Source organism: Bombina bombina, chromosome 2, assembly GCF_027579735.1.
Source record: "Bombina bombina isolate aBomBom1 chromosome 2, aBomBom1.pri, whole genome shotgun sequence".
Classification (NCBI taxonomy): Eukaryota; Metazoa; Chordata; class Amphibia; order Anura; family Bombinatoridae; genus Bombina; species Bombina bombina.
In genome coordinates, this window is record NC_069500.1 from 181,519,222 (window position 1) to 181,540,449 (window position 21,228).

General features: G+C 41.8%; 1 protein-coding gene across 2 annotated transcripts in view; it reads left to right on the plus strand.

Moving 5' to 3' along the window:
- Positions 1 to 21,228, plus strand: part of AP3B1 (adaptor related protein complex 3 subunit beta 1) — a 1,155,804-nt gene that overhangs the window by 146,901 nt on the left and 987,675 nt on the right. For both annotated transcript variants that reach the window (XM_053701376.1, XM_053701377.1), the window contains exon 2: positions 4,569 to 4,644. In XM_053701376.1, coding sequence (XP_053557351.1) covers positions 4,569 to 4,644 — 76 coding nt within the window. The remainder of the gene's footprint in view (positions 1 to 4,568; positions 4,645 to 21,228) is intronic.

The window sequence follows — 21,228 nt, forward strand, 5'->3', positions numbered from 1 at the left end:
TAAATTTAAATTGGAAAACCTCCGTGTATTACTAGGGGAGGTTTTAGCGGCTCTTAATGATTGTAACACTGTTGCAATACCAGAGAAATTGTGTAGGTTGGATAAATACTTTGCGGTACCGGCGAGTACTGACGTTTTTCCTATACCTAAGAGACTAACTGAAATTGTTACTAAGGAGTGGGATAGACCCGGTGTGCCGTTCTCACCCCCTCCAATATTTAGAAAGATGTTTCCAATAGACGCCACCACACGGGACTTATGGCAAACGGTCCCTAAGGTGGAGGGAGCAGTTTCTACTTTAGCTAAGCGTACCACTATCCCGGTGGAGGATAGCTGTGCTTTTTCAGATCCAATGGATAAAAAATTAGAGGGTTACCTTAAGAAAATGTTTGTTCAACAAGGTTTTATATTGCAACCCCTTGCATGCATCGCGCCGATTACGGCTGCGGCAGCATTTTGGATTGAGTCTCTGGAAGAGAACCTTAGTTCAGCTACGCTGGACGACATTACGGACAGGCTTAGAGTCCTTAAACTAGCTAATTCATTCATTTCGGAGGCCGTAGTACATTTAACCAAACTTACGGCTAAGAACTCAGGATTCGCCATTCAGGCACGTAGGGCGCTGTGGCTAAAATCCTGGTCAGCTGATGTAACTTCTAAGTCCAAATTACTTAATATACCTTTCAAGGGGCAAACTTTATTTGGGCCCGGTTTGAAAGAAATTATCGCTGACATTACAGGAGGTAAGGGCCACGCCCTGCCTCAAGACAAAGCCAAAGCTAAGGCTAGACAGTCTAATTTTCGTCCCTTTCGGAATTTCAAAGCAGGAGCAGCATCAACTTCCACTGCACCAAAACAGGAAGGAGCTGTTGCTCGTTACAGACAAGGCTGGAAACCTAACCAGTCCTGGAACAAGGGCAAGCAGGCCAGGAAACCTGCTGCTGCCCCAAAGACAGCATGAACCGAGGGCCCCCGATCCGGGACCGGATCTAGTGGGGGGCAGACTCTCTCTCTTCGCCCAGGCTTGGGCAAGAGATGTTCAGGATCCCTGGGCGCTAGAGATCATATCTCAGGGATACCTTCTAGACTTCAAATTCTCTCCCCCAAGAGGGAGATTTCATCTGTCAAGGTTGTCAACAAACCAGATAAAGAAAGAAGCGTTTCTACGCTGTGTACAAGATCTGTTATTAATGGGAGTGATCCATCCGGTTCCGCGGTCGGAACAAGGACAAGGGTTTTACTCAAACCTGTTTGTGGTTCCCAAAAAAGAGGGAACTTTCAGGCCAATCTTGGATTTAAAGATCCTAAACAAATTCCTAAGAGTTCCATCGTTCAAAATGGAAACTATTCGGACAATCTTACCCATGATCCAAAAGGGTCAGTACATGACCACAGTGGATTTAAAGGATGCTTACCTTCACATACCGATTCACAAAGATCATTACCGGTATCTAAGGTTTGCCTTCTTAGACAGGCATTACCAGTTTGTAGCTCTTCCATTCGGATTGGCTACGGCTCCAAGAATCTTCACAAAGGTTCTGGGTGCCCTTCTGGCGGTACTAAGACCGCGAGGAATTTCGGTAGCTCCGTACCTAGACGACATTCTGATACAAGCTTCAAGCTTTCAAACTGCCAAGTCTCATACAGAGTTAGTTCTGGCATTTCTAAGGTCGCATGGATGGAAAGTGAACGAAAAGAAGAGTTCTCTTTTTCCTCTCACAAGAGTTCCATTCTTGGGGACTCTTATAGATTCTGTAGAAATGAAGATTTATCTGACAGAAGACAGATTAACAAAGCTTCTAAATGCATGCCGTGTCCTTCATTCCATTCAACTCCCGTCAGTAGCTCAATGCATGGAGGTGATCGGCTTAATGGTAGCAGCAATGGACATAGTTCCCTTTGCACGTCTACATCTCAGACCGCTGCAATTGTGCATGCTGAGTCAGTGGAATGGGGATTACTCAGACTTGTCCCCTACTCTGAATCTGGATCAAGAGACCAGAAACTCTCTTCTATGGTGGCTTTCTCGGCCACATCTGTCCAGGGGGATGCCATTCAGCAGGCCGGACTGGACAATTGTAACAACAGACGCCAGCCTACTAGGTTGGGGCGCTGTCTGGAATTCTCTGAAGGCTCAGGGACAATGGAATCAGGAGGAAAGTCTCCTGCCAATAAACATTCTGGAATTGAGAGCAGTTCTCCATGCCCTTCTGGCTTGGCCCCAGTTAAAAACTCGGGGGTTCATCAGGTTTCAGTCGGACAACATCACGACTGTAGCTTACATCAACCATCAAGGAGGGACAAGAAGCTCCCTAGCAATGATGGAAGTATCAAAGATAATTCGCTGGGCAGAGTCTCACTCTTGCCACCTGTCAGCAATCCACATCCCGGGAGTGGAGAACTGGGAGGCGGATTTCTTGAGTCGCCAGACTTTTCATCCGGGGGAGTGGGAACTTCATCCGGAGGTCTTTGCCCAAATACTTCGACGTTGGGGCAAACCAGAGATAGATCTCATGGCGTCTCGCCAGAACGCCAAACTTCCTCGCTACGGGTCCAGATCCAGGGATCCGGGAGCGGTTCTGATAGATGCTTTGACAGCACCTTGGAACTTCGGGATGGCTTATGTGTTTCCACCCTTCCCACTGCTTCCTCGATTGATTACCAAAATCAAACAGGAGAGAGCATCAGTGATTCTAATAGCGCCTGCATGGCCGCGCAGGACTTGGTATGCAGATCTAGTGGACATGTCATCCTGTCCGCCTTGGTCTCTACCTCTAAGACAGGACCTTCTGATACAGGGTCCATTCAAACATCAAAATCTAACTTCTCTGAAGCTGACTGCTTGGAAATTGAACGCTTGATTTTATCAAAACGTGGTTTTTCTGAGTCGGTTATTGATACCCTGATACAGGCTAGGAAGCCTGTTACCAGAAGGATTTACCATAAGATATGGCGTAAATACCTATACTGGTGCGAATCCAAAGGTTACTCCTGGAGTAAGGTTAGGATTCCTAGGATATTGTCCTTTCTACAAGAAGGTTTAGAAAAGGGTTTATCGGCTAGCTCATTAAAGGGACAGATCTCAGCTCTGTCCATCTTGTTACACAGGCGTCTGTCAGAAAATCCAGACGTCCAGGCTTTTTGTCAGGCTTTAGCTAGGATCAAGCCTGTGTTTAAAACTGTTGCTCCGCCATGGAGTTTAAACTTAGTTCTTAACGTTTTACAGGGTGTTCCGTTTGAACCCCTTCATTCCATTGATATAAAATTGTTATCTTGGAAAGTTCTGTTTTTAATGGCTATTTCCTCGGCTCGAAGAGTCTCTGAGTTATCAGCCTTACATTGTGATTCTCCTTATCTGATTTTTCACTCAGACAAGGTAGTTCTGCGTACTAAACCTGGGTTCTTACCTAAGGTAGTCACTAACAGGAATATCAATCAAGAGATTGTTGTTCCATCCTTGTGTCCAAATCCTTCTTCAAAGAAGGAACGTCTTCTACACAATCTGGATGTAGTTCGTGCCCTCAAGTTCTACTTGCAGGCAACTAAGGATTTTCGACAAACGTCTTCCCTGTTTGTCGTGTACTCTGGTCAGAGGAGAGGTCATAAGGCTTCGGCTACCTCTCTCTCCTTCTGGCTTCGTAGCATAATTCGTTTAGCCTATGAGACTGCTGGACAGCAGCCTCCTGAAAGAATTACAGCTCATTCTACTAGAGCTGTGGCTTCCACTTGGGCCTTTAAGAATGAGGCCTCTGTTGAACAGATTTGCAAGGCTGCAACTTGGTCTTCGCTTCATACTTTTTCCAAATTTTACAAATTTGACACTTTTGCTTCTTCGGAGGCTATTTTTGGGAGAAAGGTTCTTCAGGCAGTGGTTCCTTCTGTATAATGAGCCTGCCTATCCCTCCCGTCATCCGTGTACTTTTGCTTTGGTATTGGTATCCCAGAAGTAATGATGACCCGTGGACTGATCACACATAACAGAAGAAAACATAATTTATGCTTACCTGATAAATTCCTTTCTTCTGTTGTGTGATCAGTCCACGGCCCGCCCTGTTTTAAGGCAGGTAAATATCTTTTAAATTATACTCCAGTCACCACTTCACCCTTGGTTTCTCCTTTCTCGTTGATTCTTGGTCGAATGACTGGGAGTGACGTAGAGGGGAGGAGCTATATGCAGCTCTGCTGGGTGAATCCTCTTGCATTTCCTGTTGGGGAGGAGTTATATCCCAGAAGTAATGATGACCCGTGGACTGATCACACAACAGAAGAAAGGAATTTATCAGGTAAGCATAAATTATGTTTTTTTTTTTTTTTTATACAATGTATCTCCACTGATGAAGACTCTAGGGTGCCACTGGCATAGTACAAGGGTAGCAAGTAATTGGTGGTCGGTGTTAATGCATAGTATTTTATACAGTTCTGTGCTTTATTACACTGTTATTTTAGAAAAGCTCTATACATTAGATCTTGTTTTATGATTCAGATGAATATGCATGTTCTTTTAGTGTTCTATTTCTAATGATAATCACTGTTAAATTATTCACAGAACACTTTGTTTCCCATTTTAGAAATGAAGACCTTAAGCAAATGTTGGAAAGCAACAAAGACTCTGCCAAGCTGGATGCAATGAAAAGGATTATAGGGGTATGACCTTTTGTATTTTTATTTTCTAGGTACAACTGTTTTAATCTGTTCTTAATAAACTCTTGCTTTTTGGTCATAAAAGATTAAGGGCTAGATTACAAGTTGACCGCAAGTTGGTATTACAAGTGAAGTGCAATGCGAATGCAACCTCGTGTTCGCGTTGCACGGAAGCATTGCGCTCACGAGAGCTTGCTTCCATCGGCTCCAATGGGAGCCTCATTCTTATGCCGTGAGACATGGCATGAAAACTAGCGCAGGGAAGGGGGTGAGTCGCGCATCGATAGTCGGCAAATATAAATATATATGTATATGATTTTATATATATATTTGTCTGTTAATGTGTATATACACATGTTAACACATAAATATATATGTATATAAGCACATACATGTATATTTACAGGGAACACACAGTTCCCATAGACCGCAATGTAAAGGCACTTTTCAGTGCCGTTTTTTCTCTAACACCCTACACCTGCCGAATTCAGCCCCTTATAAATGCTTTATGCAGTTACTTTATTAAAAATTAAGATACAACTATTCTTATTTGTTAATAAAGATTACTACACTGTATTTTGGGGGACATTTAAAAATGAACTAGTGGTCTGACCTCTGGTTAATTTTCTGAGTGCTAATTGCTACTGCAAGGTCGTGGTAGCCATAACCAGCCACTTGTAATGGCTGGATTATTTATAGCACGCCCGTAAAAGGGTGAATTTATCAGTTTACAAGTGCGCAGTAAATTAGTGCTCCACTTGTAATCTAGCCCTAAGAACATTAGCACAGCTGATTTGTCATGGGTGCTTACTGTAAACCAAAACCTAAAGCATTTAGATTAGTGTTTTTTCCAGAACCTGTTTAATAGGCACTCTACCCGGGTAAAATTTAAAGGGACACTGAACCTAAATGTTTTCTTTCATGATTCAGATAGATCATGCAATTTTAAGCAACTTTCTAATTTACTCCTATTATCAATTTTTCTTCGTTCAGAACTCTGGACAGCACTTTTTTATCGGTGGATTAATTTATTCACCAATCAGCAAGAACAACCCAGGTTGTTCACCAAAAATGGGCCAGCATCTAAACTTACATTCTTGCATTTCAAATAAAGATACCAAGAGAATGAAGAAAATTTGATAATAGGAGTAAATTAGAAAGTTGCTTAAGATTGCATGCTATATCTGAATCGCAAAAGAAAAAATTTGGGTTCAGTGTCCCTTTAATACAAAATTAAGTGAAAATGAAGACAATATTTTTTTCTTTGTTTGTAGCACACATTATCATTAAATTATGCAATTAGTGCTTTGGATAACTTAAGTAACATTTATAAATGCAGAAAATGTTACAATACTTTAAAGTATTACACTGCTCCCACTCAGCTACTTCATAATGCCACCAGGTGGCAAACTTTTCTTTGAGAACGCAGGGTTTATACGCTCAAGGGGCTGTCTTAGCTTCTAATAAAAGCACAATGCCCTACATGTTTTATATTTACTGAAAAGCTGTCTGCAAAATGAGCTCTCTCCGCTTTATTGAAAATTACTCCAGATTTAAAGGCAGCTAAAATGTATGTGAAAGGGATAGTTTACACCTTGGCCATCTTAAAGTCTTATCTTAGATAAGCTGCAAATAGCACCCTTTCTATATCATATTTTAAAATGAAAAGTGTTTCTGGCTGCCAAGCTCCACCCACTGATTACATCACAATCTGTTTTCTGTGTACATGCAAAAAATTCAGATGCTCTAGTTAATTAGAGCATGTAATCTTAAAACTAGCTACCCTATCACACTATGTGTTTAAGCATCGCAAAGATTTTAAACCCATAGTTTAAGTACTGCTCGGAAACCCACAAAGAACTGCTGTTCCTGAGTGGAAACGTATGCTGACCTAATCAGTAGCCGTTTTCTTTGTGGGGCTTAAACACATAGCATTAAAGGGTGGCTAGTTTTAAAAATATTATGCTCTAACAAATTAGAGGATGCATTTTTATTTTGCTTTCATGGCCCTTTAAGTGCTCCAAATTGTGTTTTCTGTGTATAAGCAATAATGAGTGCTGTGGTACGTCTGGCAATTTGTTTGCTGTGATTGGACGCTTCTTCTATAGGTCACCCACCTGTGTCAACTAATTTAGATTAATGATTGACACACTTGAATAAAAGGTTTAAGGGTGTGCTGCTGCTGCCTGTGCTATATTTACAGGGAATGCTTTTCACAATCAAGAGTGGAATTTTGGAGAAACAGAGAAATGTTGTTTGTTGTACTTTTTTTATTATTATTAATACGATTTTGACTTTAACATGTTTTGACTTTTCTGTGCCCTATATACTGTACTTTTTTTTTTTTCCTTCAAATAATCCGAAACTGACAGATAGAAGGGTATTGGTTACATTTCCCATGTAGGATGTGCTTCCTAATTCCAATACCAATATTAGGTTTCAATTTTTTTGTATTTTGTTTTTTTTTGGACAGTCATGACCAATGGGTTAAAAGGATAGGAAATCCCAACATTTTCTTCTTTTCATAATTTGGATAGAACATACAATTTTAAACAACTTTCCAATTTACTTGTGTTATCAAATTTGCTTTATTCTGTTATCCTTTCTGAAGGAGCATCATTGCACTACTGGCAGTTAGCTGAACACATCTAGTTAGCCAATCCAAAGAGACAAATGTGTGCAGGCACCAATCAGCAGCTAGCTTCAACAAGCAGATTTGAAAATAGAAGTGAATTTAAAAGTGTCTTAAAATGACACGTTCTATCTGAATACTGCAATTATTTAATTTTGACTTTTCTTTACCTGTTAAGTGTATATAATGTGAATACATTGTATTTATTTATTTATTTTTAAAAGTTTTTTTATTGAGGTTATATGCAATGACAGCAGATATGCAATAAGCACTTACATTAGTATGAAAAATACAAAGTCGTGATTGCACTATAATATACATGAAAAGATGAACTAATGCATGAAAACAATACGTTGAACAACATACACAGCTCCACCAATATAACATAGATCAGCATTTACATTAAACAACATATGAACCTACTCCAGCTATGTGTATACTTATATGAAACCTCATTTTCCTCTTTTGGAGAAATAAGAATAAAATGAACCCTCTCAAAACACATGACATCTCTTTTGGGCCATAGAAAATATAGGACTCTAGTGAGATGAAATTAGAAACTGAAACTTAAATCTTATAGGGCCAATTTTAGGCCCTTGTAACTGTAATTACACATATATTTAGGTAAACCAGATAGGGTGGGGACTAGTAATATCTACAAGAGTGAAACACATATATATGCATAGAATTTTGGGGTTTAGGGATGAGATCTGTGTCTCTTAGCTTAGCGAAAAAGTACATACCTGTTGAATTAAGCCACAAGTCTCTAAGAACCAGGTGGAGCTACTTATATCAATATATGCGGCATGCTGAGGGAGTCTAAAAGATAAGCGCTTAGCATATAACGTGCCTAAAGATAATTATGATACGTAATGATTTAAGGGGACATATTTTAAACTGGGATTAAGCAAAACAAAGCTAAGATCAATTTTTCAGGTATAAGTCTTGTGGAGGGGGGCTATACCAAAGTAATGGAGATTCTCCGTAGGATTTGTATGAATCTAGTGCGATCCAGTATGAAATATTGTTAAAGCACAATATTTAAAGGGGCAGAAGCACCTTGTCAAAAATATCTCACATGTCTCAGACAGAGAATAAAATAGATTAGATAAGTACTGTATAGTATAACTAATTTCCATTGGTCTAATACCAAACTTAACAGCCCTTTTGAGACAATATCTAAATGTGTATCATAATTACCCCTACGAAGTCATTATAAACATATTGGTTGTAGTACAGATACATAGAGTGAGTAGCAAATCACAAATAGTGCACAATAACCACTGTGTATCCTATTCCCCAGCAAACAAATAAAGCCCCACACAATGTTCACTTGAATCTGCAAGACTGTATATAGTAGCAATAACAGGTAAATATAAATAGGTGTAGCTGATCACTAATTGCAACTCACAAAACATAACCCAAGAAATTGGTGGGTTAAACTCTGTCCATTATAAAGGAGGGGGACATCTTCAATAGATATAGGACATATAAAGAGAAAAACGTAGCAGTCAAATATCCCTTATAACAGACCACCCGTTGTCAACATAAAGTTACCCCACTCCAGCTTTATCCAGCAGGAACCTGCATCCTGCTCTAGGAAAGAAGTTCAGTCCGTTGAACCAGAGGAGGTAGAATAAGAGTGATGCGATAATGGCAAGACCCCTCACATCTCCGTATGGGTCACCAGCGGCATTATGGCCCTGCAGCGGTGTCTGTGTCATGCGTATTGGGATATATTGCATGGCGACTTGCCGATCCGTTATTTCAACACTCCTATCCCATAGATGTTTAATGGCCAGCTCCCCAGCGTCAGTCTCCCCGCATGGGGATATGCCAATATAGGTCACCTTGGTATATTCAGAGGCCTGTCCCTGTGTTGCCACATATATCGGTTCTTCCAGGGATGATAACCCAGGCTCCGGGTATTGTATAGCTTCAGAACGGGTGGGCTGCAGCGTGCAACTCAAAGCCTGAACCACAGCCGTTTCAAAGTCCGTACAGATGAGCTAGACTGCCTGCCAAAAATCCTCCATGGCGAGGAATACAGTAGCCCCATGCGGAAGATCCTTGTTTGCAACAGTTAGGGTATCGCTGGCTGTGACGTTCCGGTGGAGCTCTAAACGATCAACTGGTAAGGTCAATTCTCTCTGCAGAGCCGTTGCGCATCTACCTTGATAAATCCAGAAGGGCTGGGTATGGACCTGTTTCGGAGCACAATTCTCGGTGTGAGCCGTTAAGGTCTGAGGAGCCGCAGCGGGCTCTTGTACAATCTTCAAATACCGCTCTTTTCTTGGTATTTGAGGAACGGCAAACACAGAATCCTTAGTTATCAATCGGGGATATCAAAGTGCTCAAGGGTCTCGTACCTCCCGGAACCTCTCTCAGACAGACGAGACTCGCAACAGGCCCCCATAGGTAGGGATTCCTCATCGTCTTGTTTGTTGCACGGGGTCCCCACCTCAAAGGCTAGATATAACTGCTGCTTAAATCGCTGCAACTGCTCATCAACCACCATTGTTAGCCTCTGCTCCCATATAGTAAAACGGTCACTGTCCGAGACAAAATTTCCGTCATGTAAGACTTTTCCCCAGGGCATGGTTTACCTCCGTGTGATATTAAGCCCAGCTGGGCTGAACTGCCGTGGAAGAAAAATATACAAATCTGTTCCTCAGATGTTAAAGTACTCAATATCACTCAGGATAACTGTAGATTTTACGTTAGGTAATAAACAGCGGATTAGATTGCACTAAATCACAGCCCCTGTTGAAAGCAGCCATCTTGGTCGTTGGTCGGACACGCCCCCCCATTGATTTATTATCTTTGGAAGGTGTTTTTCAATTGAAAATATGTTTCCTAGTGTTCTTTTTATTATATTAGTAAAATTATTTTTTTGGCTATAAATGAGGCAAAACAAATGAAGTCTTCTATCACTACAAAGACTGTGTAGATATTTAAATAAAAACAAACATTTATAGGTTGATTTTAAAAAGGTGAAATGTTATGATATTTTGTAAATGAGACTATGCAGTTTTAACTAGAGTATTCTGAAGAGCCAGTTAGGTTTTATTAGTATCACATAAAACGATGTAAAAGGAAATTCATAATCTACCAAGCACTTTGGTCATCTTTATTTAGAACATAAAAGCAGCCCTAGGTGGAGTTAGCTTTTATTATTGACTGTTTGATGGTATTTTTCTGCATCTAGTTTAGTTATTTGCTAAGAGTTATGCTTTGAATTTTAGTCTTTAGGTGATGTCAGCTATAAACTGTGGTTTAATCCTACATTGACTTGACTACTAACTCCTGCATAATTATTGAAATGTTTATATTTTCCTAAGTTCTTTTCAACTTTAAAAAAAAATATATTTAAAGGTACATTGTCATGACTGAAGTCACCAGTCTCTGCTGAACAGATTTTATTATGGCTTTTGTGTGAAGTATAATATGATGCTGCAGCTCTTTATGAAATTAAAGCTAGATTAAATTAGTTTGACACCAAAGATTTGCCTCTGTGTACCACAGGGAAATAATGGTGCAGTAGTAAAGTACTCTAAGGCAGGACTTGACAAACCCAGGAGTCAGGGAGTCACTGGCTCCTAGAATTTTACCCCGGGTCCTAACTTTTTGGGTTATTATTCATATATCTATATTTACATACCACTGTTTTGACTCCTTAATATTCTTACTGGCTCCTAAATTTTAACAGATTTGCCGACCCCTTCTCTAAGGCATTTGGTCATGTTACTATAATAAATGTTAGAGTATTATTATTATTGGCCTGTTACTTGCATATAACTTTGTGTTTAACACTTGTTAAGGGATTTAACATGTAGCTAAAGTCAGCTTGAGTTCATTGCACTATTGGGAGCTAGCTGAAACATCCAGTGAGCCAATTTCAAGAGATGTCTATAGCCAGCAATTACGAGCTAGCTCCCAGTAGAACATTGCTGCTGCTGTGGATATGTACAACAAAGAATATGACGAGAACACAGTAAGTTTTATTAAGCAAGTGAATTTAAAAGTTCCTTAACGACCAGCGCCGTACCCTGTACAACGCTGCAGTCCTGGGCTTCTCTCTTCCGCGATCTTGCGCTATTTCTGCATGCCCCACGAGTGGGGCACTGCAGAAATAGAGTTGCAGAGTTACTGATGCAGAGAGAGCCACAACTTTCTATTAAACTCTCATAATTCAGATAGAGCATGCACGTTTAAACAACTTTCCAGTTTACTTCTGTTATCTTATTTGCTTTGTTCTTTTGATATCCTTTATTTTAAAAGCATAACTAGGTAGCCTCAGGAGCAACAATGTACTACTAGATTGCTGATTGGTGGTTTTACATATATGCCTGTTGTCATTGGCTCAAGTGACCTGATGTGTACAGCTAGCTCCCAGTAATGTATTACTGTTTCTTATACATAGGATGACAAGAGAATGAAGCAAATTGAATAATAGAGGCAAAGTTGTTTAAAATTGTATTCTCTATCTAAATCATGAAAGAAAACAATTGTGTTTCATGTCCATAAAGTCAGCTCCAGAGCAGCATTACACTATTAGGTGCTAGCTGAAAACATCTGGTGAGCCAGTGACAAGAGGCATATGGGCAGCCACCAATAACCAACTAGGTTCCACTTAGTACATTGCTGCTCTTGAGCCTACCTAGGTACACTTTTCAACAAGGGACACCAAAAAAAAAAAAAAGTACATTTGGTAATAGGAAATAGAATTAATAGACAATGACTTTGAAAAGTATCTTAAAATGTCATGCTCTATTTAAACTATTAAAGTTGAATTTTAAATTTCATGTCCCTTTAAAGTCTGTTCTGGAGATCCTGAGATGTAGCGGCCTGTGTCCAGCTCAGGAACAGGGGTGTAATGCTGCTCCTGAGCAGACCAACCTGTTCAACTTCATTCCACTTTAAGTATTCCATAGCCCTGCCCCCTCCTCTCCTTAGCTCCTTTGCAATTAATTAGAGCCACATAATAGGGATTGTTAAATACTGTAGCACATTAGGAAATTGAACTGTTGTACTATTATGTCACTTTTAAGGGACATGGAAGTCAGAATTAAAATGCCTAGATATAGGCAGAATGTGCAAGTTTTAAACCCTTTCCTGTTTACTTATATTTTAAAATGTAGCTCTTTTCTTCTGTTAAGTGTGATCAGTCCACGGGTCATCATTACTTCTGGGATATTAACTGCTCCCCTACAGGAAGTGCAAGAGGATTCACCCAGCAGAGCTGCATATAGCTCCTCCCCTCTACGTCACTCCCAGTCATTCTCTTGCACCCAGCAACTAGATAGGTCGTGTGAGAGGACTATGGTGATTATACTTAGTTTTATATCTTCAATCAAAAGTTTGTTATTTTAAAATAGCACCGGAGTGTGTTATTACCTCTCTGGCAGAGTTTGAGGAAGAATCTACCAGAGTTTTGCTATGATTTTAGCCGGAGTAGTTAAGATCATATTGCTGTTCTCGGCCATCTGAGGAGTGAGGTAAACTTCAGATCAGGGGACAGCGGGCAGATGAATCTGCATAGAGGTATGTAGCAGTTTTTATTTTCTGACAATGGAATTGATGAGAAAATCCTGCCATACCGATATGTCATGTATGTATACTTTACACTTCAGTATTCTGGGAGAATGGTACTTCACTAGAATTACACTGTAAGAAAGACATAAAGCTGTTTAATAACTAGAGATTATGTTTAACGTTTTTGCTGGAATGTAAAATCGTTTTCATTTGCTGAGGTACTGAGTGAATAAATGTTTGGGCACCATTTTTCCACTTGGCAGTTGCTTAAATCTGTTTTTTCTGTCAGTTTCTGTTCTCCCTCACTGCTGTGTGTGTGGGGGAGGGGCGCTTTTACTATGCATCAAATATTTCAGTCAGCAACTCATTGTATTCCCTGCATGATCTGGTTCATCTCTACAGAGCTCAGGGGTCTTCAAAACTTATTTTGAGGGAGGTAATTTCTCTCAGCAGAGCTGTGAGAATTATAGTTTAACTGAAATAAAAACTTTTATTCTGTAATTTGTTTCCTGCTTTCAGAAATTGTTATCTTTGCTAATGGGATTAAACCTTTGCTAAAGTTGTGTTGTTTACAAGGATTGAGGCTATAACTGTTTCAATTTATTAATTTTTAACTGTCATAGATCTTCTGTACTTCTTAAAGGCACAGTACGTTTTAATATTATTCTATTTGAATTGTATTTCCAAGTTGCAAGTTTATTTGCTAGTGTGTTAAACATGTCTGATTCAGAAGATGATACCTGTGTCATTTGTTGCAATGCCAAAGTGGAGCCCAATAGAAATTTATGTACTAACTGTATTGATGCTACTTTAAATAAAAATCAATCTGTACAAATTGAACAAATTTCACCAAACAACGAGGGGAGAGTTATGCCGACTAACTCGCCTCACGTGTCAGTACCTACATCTCCCGCTCAGAGGGAGGTGCGTGATATTGTAGCGCCGAGTACAGCTGGGCGGCCATTACAAATCACATTACAGGATATGGCTACTGTTATGACTGAAGTTTTGGCTAAATTACCAGAACTAAAAGGTAAGCGTGATCACTCTGGGGTGAGAACAGAGTGCGCTGATAATATTAGGGCCATGTCAGACACTGCGTCACAGGTGGCAGAACATGAGGACGGAGAACTTCATTCTGTGGGTGACGGTTCTGATCCAAACAGACTGGATTCAGATATTTCAAATTTTAAATTTAAACTGGAAAACCTCCGTGTATTACTAGGGGAGGTGTTAGCGGCTCTGAATGATTGTAACACAGTTGCAATACCAGAGAAAATGTGTAGGTTGGATAAATATTTTGCGGTACCGACGAGTACTGAGGTTTTTCCTATACCTAAGAGACTTACTGAAATTGTTACTAAGGAGTGGGATAGACCCGGTGTGCCGTTCTCACCCCCTCCGATATTTAGAAAAATGTTTCCAATAGACGCCACCACAAGGGACTTATGGCAAACGGTCCCTAAGGTGGAGGGAGCAGTTTCTACTTTAGCTAAGCGTACCACTATCCCGGTGGAGGATAGCTGTGCTTTTTCAGATCCAATGGATAAAAAGTTAGAGGGTTACCTTAAGAAAATGTTTGTTCAACAAGGTTTTATATTGCAACCCCTTGCATGCATTGCGCCGATCACGGCTGCAGCGGCATTCTGGATTGAGTCTCTGGAAGAGAACATTGGTTCAGCTACTCTGGACGACATTACGGACAGGCTTAGAGTCCTTAAACTAGCTAATTCATTAATTTCGGAGGCCGTAGTACATCTTACTAAACTTACGGCGAAGAATTCAGGATTCGCCATTCAGGCACGCAGGGCGCTGTGGCTAAAATCCTGGTCAGCTGATGTTACTTCTAAGTCTAAATTGCTTAATATACCTTTCAAAGGGCAGACCTTATTCGGGCCCGGGTTGAAAGAGATTATCGCTGACATTACAGGAGGTAAAGGCCATGCCCTGCCTCAGGACAAAGCCAAAGCCAAGACTAGACAGTCTAGTTTTCGTTCCTTTCGTAATTTCAAAGCAGGAGCAGCATCAACTTCCTCTGCACCAAAACAGGAAGGAGCTGTTGCTCGCTACAGACAAGGCTGGAAACCTAACCAGTCTTGGAACAAGGGCAAGCAGACTAGGAAACCTGCTGCTGCCCCCAAAACAGCATGAATTGAGGGCCCCCGATCCGGGATCGGATCTAGTGGGGGGCAGACTTTCTCTCTTCGCCCAGGCTTGGGCAAGAGATGTTCAGGATCCCTGGGCGCTAGAGATAATATCTCAGGGATACCTTCTGGACTTCAAATACTCTCCTCCAAGAGAGAGATTTCATCTGTCAAGATTGTCAACAATCCAGACAAAGAAAGAGGCTTTTCTACGCTGCGTACAAGAGCTCTTGTTAATGGGAGTAATCCATCCAGTTCCACGATCGGAACAGGGACAGGGGTTTTACTCAAATCTGTTTGTGGTTCCCAAAAAAGAGGGAACTTTCAGACCAATCCTGGACTTAAAGATCCTAAACAAATTCACAAAGATCATTACCGGTACCTAAGGTTTGCCTTCCTAGACAGGCATTACCAGTTTGTGGCTCTTCCATTCGGATTGGCTACAGCTCCAAGAATCTTCACAAAGGTTCTGGGTGCTCTTCTGGCGGTACTAAGACCGCGGGGAATCTCGGTAGCTCCATACCTAGACGACATTCTGATACAAGCTTCAAGCTTTCAAACTGCCAAATCTCATACAGAGTTAGTGCTGGCATTTCTAAGGTCACATGGATGGAAGGTGAACGAAAAGAAAAGTTCACTCGTTCCACTCACAAGAGTTCCCTTCCTGGGGACTCTTATAGATTCTGTAGAAATGAAGATTTACCTGACAGAGGACAGGCTATCAAGACTTCAAAGTGCTTGCCGCACTCTTCATTCCATTCAACACCCGTCAGTGGCTCAATGTATGGAGGTAATCGGCTTAATGGTAGCGGCAATGGACATAGTACCCTTTGCACGCTTACACCTCAGACCACTGCAACTGTGCATGCTAGGTCAGTGGAATGGGGATTACTCAGACTTATCCCCTTCTCTGAATCTGGATCAAGAGACCAGAAATTCTCTTCTATGGTGGCTTTCTCGGCCACACCTGTCCAGGGGGATGCCATTCAGCAGACCAGACTGGACAATTGTAACAACAGACGCCAGCCTTCTAGGTTGGGGTGCCGTCTGGAATTCCCTGAAGGCTCAGGGACTATGGAGTCAGGAGGAGAGTCTCCTGCCAATAAACATTCTGGAATTGAGAGCAGTTCTCAATGCCCTCCTGGCTTGGCCCCAGTTGACAACTCGGGGGTTCATCAGGTTTCAGTCGGACAACATCACGACTGTAGCTTACATCAACCATCAGGGAGGGACAAGAAGCTCCCTAGCTATGATGGAAGTATCAAAGATAATTCGCTGGGCAGAGTCTCACTCTTGCCACCTGTCAGCAATCCACATCCCGGGAGTGGAGAACTGGGAGGCGGATTTCTTAAGTCGTCAGACTTTTCATCCGGGGGAGTGGGAACTTCATCCGGAGGTCTTTGCCCAAATACTTCGACGTTGGGGCAAACCAGAGATAGATCTCATGGCGTCTCGACAGAACGCCAAGCTTCCTCGTTACGGGTCCAGATCCAGGGATCCAGGAGCAGTCCTGATAGATGCTCTGACAGCACCTTGGGACTTCAGGATGGCTTACGTGTTTCCACCCTTCCCGTTGCTTCCTCGATTGATAGCCAGAATCAAACAAGAGAGAGCATCAGTGATTCTAATAGCACCTGCGTGGCCACGCAGGACTTGGTATGCAGACCTGGTGGACATGTCATCCTGTCCGCCTTGGTCTCTACCTCTGAAACAGGACCTTCTGATACAGGCTCCCTTCAAACATCAAAATCTAACTTCTCTGAAGCTGACTGCTTGGAAATTGAACGCTTAATTTTATCAAGACGTGGGTTTTCTGAGTCAGTTATTAGTACCTTAATACAAACTAGGAAACCTGTTACCAGAAAGATTTACCATAAGATATGGCGTAAATACCTACATTGGTGTGAATCCAAAGGTTACTCTTGGAGTAAGGTTAGGATTCCTAGGATATTGTCTTTTCTACAAGAAGGTTTAGAAAAGGGTTTATCTGCTAGTTCATTAAAGGGACAGATCTCAGCTCTGTCCATTCTGTTACACAAACGTCTGTCAGAAGTTCCTGACGTCCAGGCTTTTTGTCAGGCTTTGGCCAGGATTAAGCCTGTGTTTAAAACTGTTGCTCCACCATGGAGTTTAAACCTTGTTCTTAATGTTTTACAGGGCGTTCCGTTTGAACCCCTTCATTCCATTGATATAAAGTTGTTATCTTGGAAAGTTCTATTTTTAATGGCTATTTCTTCTGTTATGTGTGATCAGTCCACGGGTCATCATTACTTCTGGGATATAACTCCTCCCCAACAGGAAATGCAAGAGGATTCACCCAGCAGAGCTGCATATAGCTCCTCCCCTCTACGTCAGTCCCAGTCATTCTCTTGCACCCAACGACTAGATAGGATGTGTGAGAGGACTATGGTGATTATACTTAGTTTTTATGACTTCAATCAAAAGTTTGTTATTTTAAAATAACACCGGAGCGTGTTATTACTTCTCTGGCAGAGTTTGAGGAAGAATCTGTCAGAGTTTTTTTACTATGATTTTAACCGGAGTAGTTAAGATCATATTGCTGTTCTCGGCCATCTGAGGGAGGTAAAGGCTTCAGATCAGGGGACAGCGGGCAGAGGAATCTGCATTGAGGTATGTAGCAGTTTTTATTTTCTGAATGGAATTGATGAGAAAATCCTGCCATACCGTTAAAATGACATGTATGTATACACTTCAGTATTCTGGGGATGGTATTTCACCGGAACTACTCTGTTAAAGGTCACTAATCCTTTTTAATAACTATTTATCATGTTAAACGTTTTTGCTGGAATGTAGAATCGTTTACATTGCTGAGGTACTGTGTGAATAAATATTTGGGCATTATTTTCCACTTGGCAGTTTTTTTGGCTTTATTTGTGACAGTTTCGTTTCTCTTCACTGCTGTGTGGGAGAGGGAGGGGCCGTTTTGGCGCTCTTTGCTACGCATCAAAAAATACCAGTCAGTTACTTTTATTTTTCCTGCATGATCCGGTTCATCTCTGATAGATCTCGGGGGTCTTCAAACTTCTTTGAAGGGAGGTAAATTCTCTCAGCAGAGCTGTGAGAATTCTTATAGTGACTGTGAATAAAAACGTTGCTTTGTATTTTTTATGTCAAATTTAATTATTGTTATTTTACTAATGGGAACAAACCTTTGCTAAAAGTTTTGTTGTTTTAAAGTTTGATGCTATAACTGTTTTTCAGTTCACTATTTCAACTGTCATTTAATCGTTAGTACCTCTTTGAGGCACAGTACGTTTTTTGCTAAAAAAGATTATAACCAAGTTGTAAGTTTTTTGCTAGTGTGTTAAACATGTCTGACTCAGAGGAAGATATCTGTGTCATTTGTTCCAATGCCAAGGTGGAGCCCAATAGAAATTTATGTACTAACTGTATTGATGCTACTTTAAATAAAAGTCAATCTGTACAATGTGAACAAATTTCACCAAACAGCGAGGGGAGAGTTATGCCGACTAACTCGCCTCACGCGGCAGTACCTGCATCTCCCGCCCGGGAGGTGCGTGATATTTTGGCGCCTAGTACATCTGGGCGGCCATTACAGATAACATTACAAGATATGGCTACTGTTATGACTGAAGTTTTGTCTAAATTACCAGAACTAAGAGGCAAGCGTGATCACTCTGGGGTGAGAACAGAGTGCGCTGACAATGCTAGGGCCATGTCTGATACTGCGTCACAGCTCGCAGAGCATGAGGACGGAGAGCTTCATTCTGTGGGTGACGGTTCTGATCCAAACAGATTGGACTCAGATATTTCAAATTTTAAATTTAAATTGGAGAACCTCCGTGTATTACTAGGGGAGGTCTTAGCAGCTCTCAACGATTGTAACACCGTTGCAATACCAGAGAAACTGTGTAGGTTGGATAAATACTTTGCGGTACCGGCGAGTACTGACGTTTTTCCTATACCTAAGAGACTAACTGAAATTGTTACTAAGGAGTGGGATAGACCCGGTGTGCCGTTCTCACCCCCTCCAATATTTAGAAAGATGTTTCCAATAGACGCCACCACTCGGGACTTATGGCAAACGGTCCCCAAGGTGGAGGGAGCAGTTTCTACTTTAGCTAAGCGTACCACTATCCCGGTGGAGGATAGCTGTGCTTTCTCAGATCCAATGGATAAAAAATTAGAGGGTTACCTTAAGAAAATGTTTGTTCAACAAGGTTTTATATTACAACCCCTTGCATGTATCGCGCCGATTACGGCTGCGGCAGCATTTTGGATTGAGTCGCTTGAAGAGAACCTTAGTTCATCTACGCTAGACGACATTACGGACAGGCTTAGAGTCCTTAAACTAGCTAATTCCTTCATTTCGGAGGCCGTAGTACATTTAACCAAACTTACGGCTAAGAACTCAGGATTCGCCATACAGGCACGTAGGGCGCTGTGGCTAAAATCCTGGTCAGCTGATGTTACTTCTAAGTCCAAATTACTTAATATACCTTTCAAGGGGCAGTCTTTATTTGGGCCCGGTTTGAAAGAGATTATCGCTGACATTACAGGAGGTAAGGGCCACGCCCTACCTCAAGACAAAGCCAAAGCTAAGGCTAGACAGTCTAATTTTCGTCCCTTTCGGAACTTTAAAACAGGAGCAGCATCAACCTCCACTGCACCAAAACAGGAAGGAGCTGTTGCTCGTTACAGGCAAGGCTGGAAGCCTAACCAGTCCTGGAACAAGAGCAAGCAGGCCAGGAAACCTGCTGCTGCCCCAAAGACAGCATGAACCGAGAGCCCCCGATCCGGGACCGGATCTAGTGGGGGGCAGACTCTCTCTCTTCGCCCAGGCCTGGGCAAGAGATGTTCAGGATCCCTGGGCTCTAGAGATCATATCGCAGGGATACCTTCTAGACTTCAAATTATCTCCCCCAAGAGGGAGATTTCATCTGTCAAGGTTGTCAACAAACCAGATAAAGAAAGAAGCGTTTCTACGCTGCGTACAAGATCTGTTATTAATGGGAGTGATCCATCCGGTTCCGCGGTCGGAACAAGGACAAGGGTTCTACTCAAACCTGTTTGTGGTTCCCAAAAAAGAGGGAACTTTCAGGCCAATCTTAGATTTAAAGACTCTAAACAAATTCCTAAGAGTTCCATCGTTCAAAATGGAAACTATTCGGACAATCTTACCCATGATCCAAGAGGGTCAGTACATGACCACAGTGGATTTAAAGGATGCTTACCTTCACATACCGATCCACAAAGATCATCACCGGTATCTAAGGTTTGCCTTCTTAGACAGGCACTACCAGTTTGTAGCTCTTCCATTCGGATTGGCTACGGCTCCAAGAATCTTCACAAAGGTTCTGGGTGCCCTTCTAGCGGTACTAAGACCGCGAGGGATTTCGGTAGCTCCGTACTTAGACGACATTCTAATTCAAGCTTCAAGCTTTCAAACTGCCAGGTCTCATACAGAGTTAGTTCTGGCATTTCTAAGGTCGCATGGATGGAAAGTGAACGAAAAGAAGAGTTCTCTCTTTCCTCTCACAAGAGTTCCATTCTTGGGGACTCTTATAGATTCTGTAGAAATGAAGATTTACCTGACAGAAGACAGGTTAACAAAGCTTCAAAATGCATGCCGCGTCCTTCATTCCATTCAACACCCGTCAGTAGCTCAATGCATGGAGGTGATCGGCTTAATGGTAGCGGCAATGGACATAGTACCTTTTGCACGCCTACACCTCAGACCGCTGCAATTATGCATGCTAAGTCAGTGGAATGGGGATTACTCAGATTTGTCCCCTACTCTGAATCTGAATCAAGAGACCAGAAATTCTCTTCTATGGTGGCTTTATCGGCCACACCTGTCCAGGGGGATGCCATTCAGCAGGCCAGACTGGACAATTGTAACAACAGACGCCAGCCTACTAGGTTGGGGCGCTGTCTGGAATTCTCTGAAGGCTCAGGGACTATGGAATCAGGAGGAGAGTCTCCTTCCAATAAACATTCTGGAATTGAGAGCAGTTCTCAATGCCCTTCTGGCTTGGCCCCAGTTAACAACTCGGGGGTTCATCAGGTTTCAGTCGGACAACATCACGACTGTAGCTTACATCAACCATCAGGGAGGGACAAGAAGCTCCCTAGCAATGATGGAAGTATCAAAGATAATTCGCTGGGCAGAGTCTCACTCTTGCCACCTGTCAGCAATCCACATCCCGGGAGTGGAGAACTGGGAGGCGGATTTCTTGAGTCGCCAGACTTTTCATCCGGGGGAGTGGGAACTTCATCCGGAGGTCTTTGCCC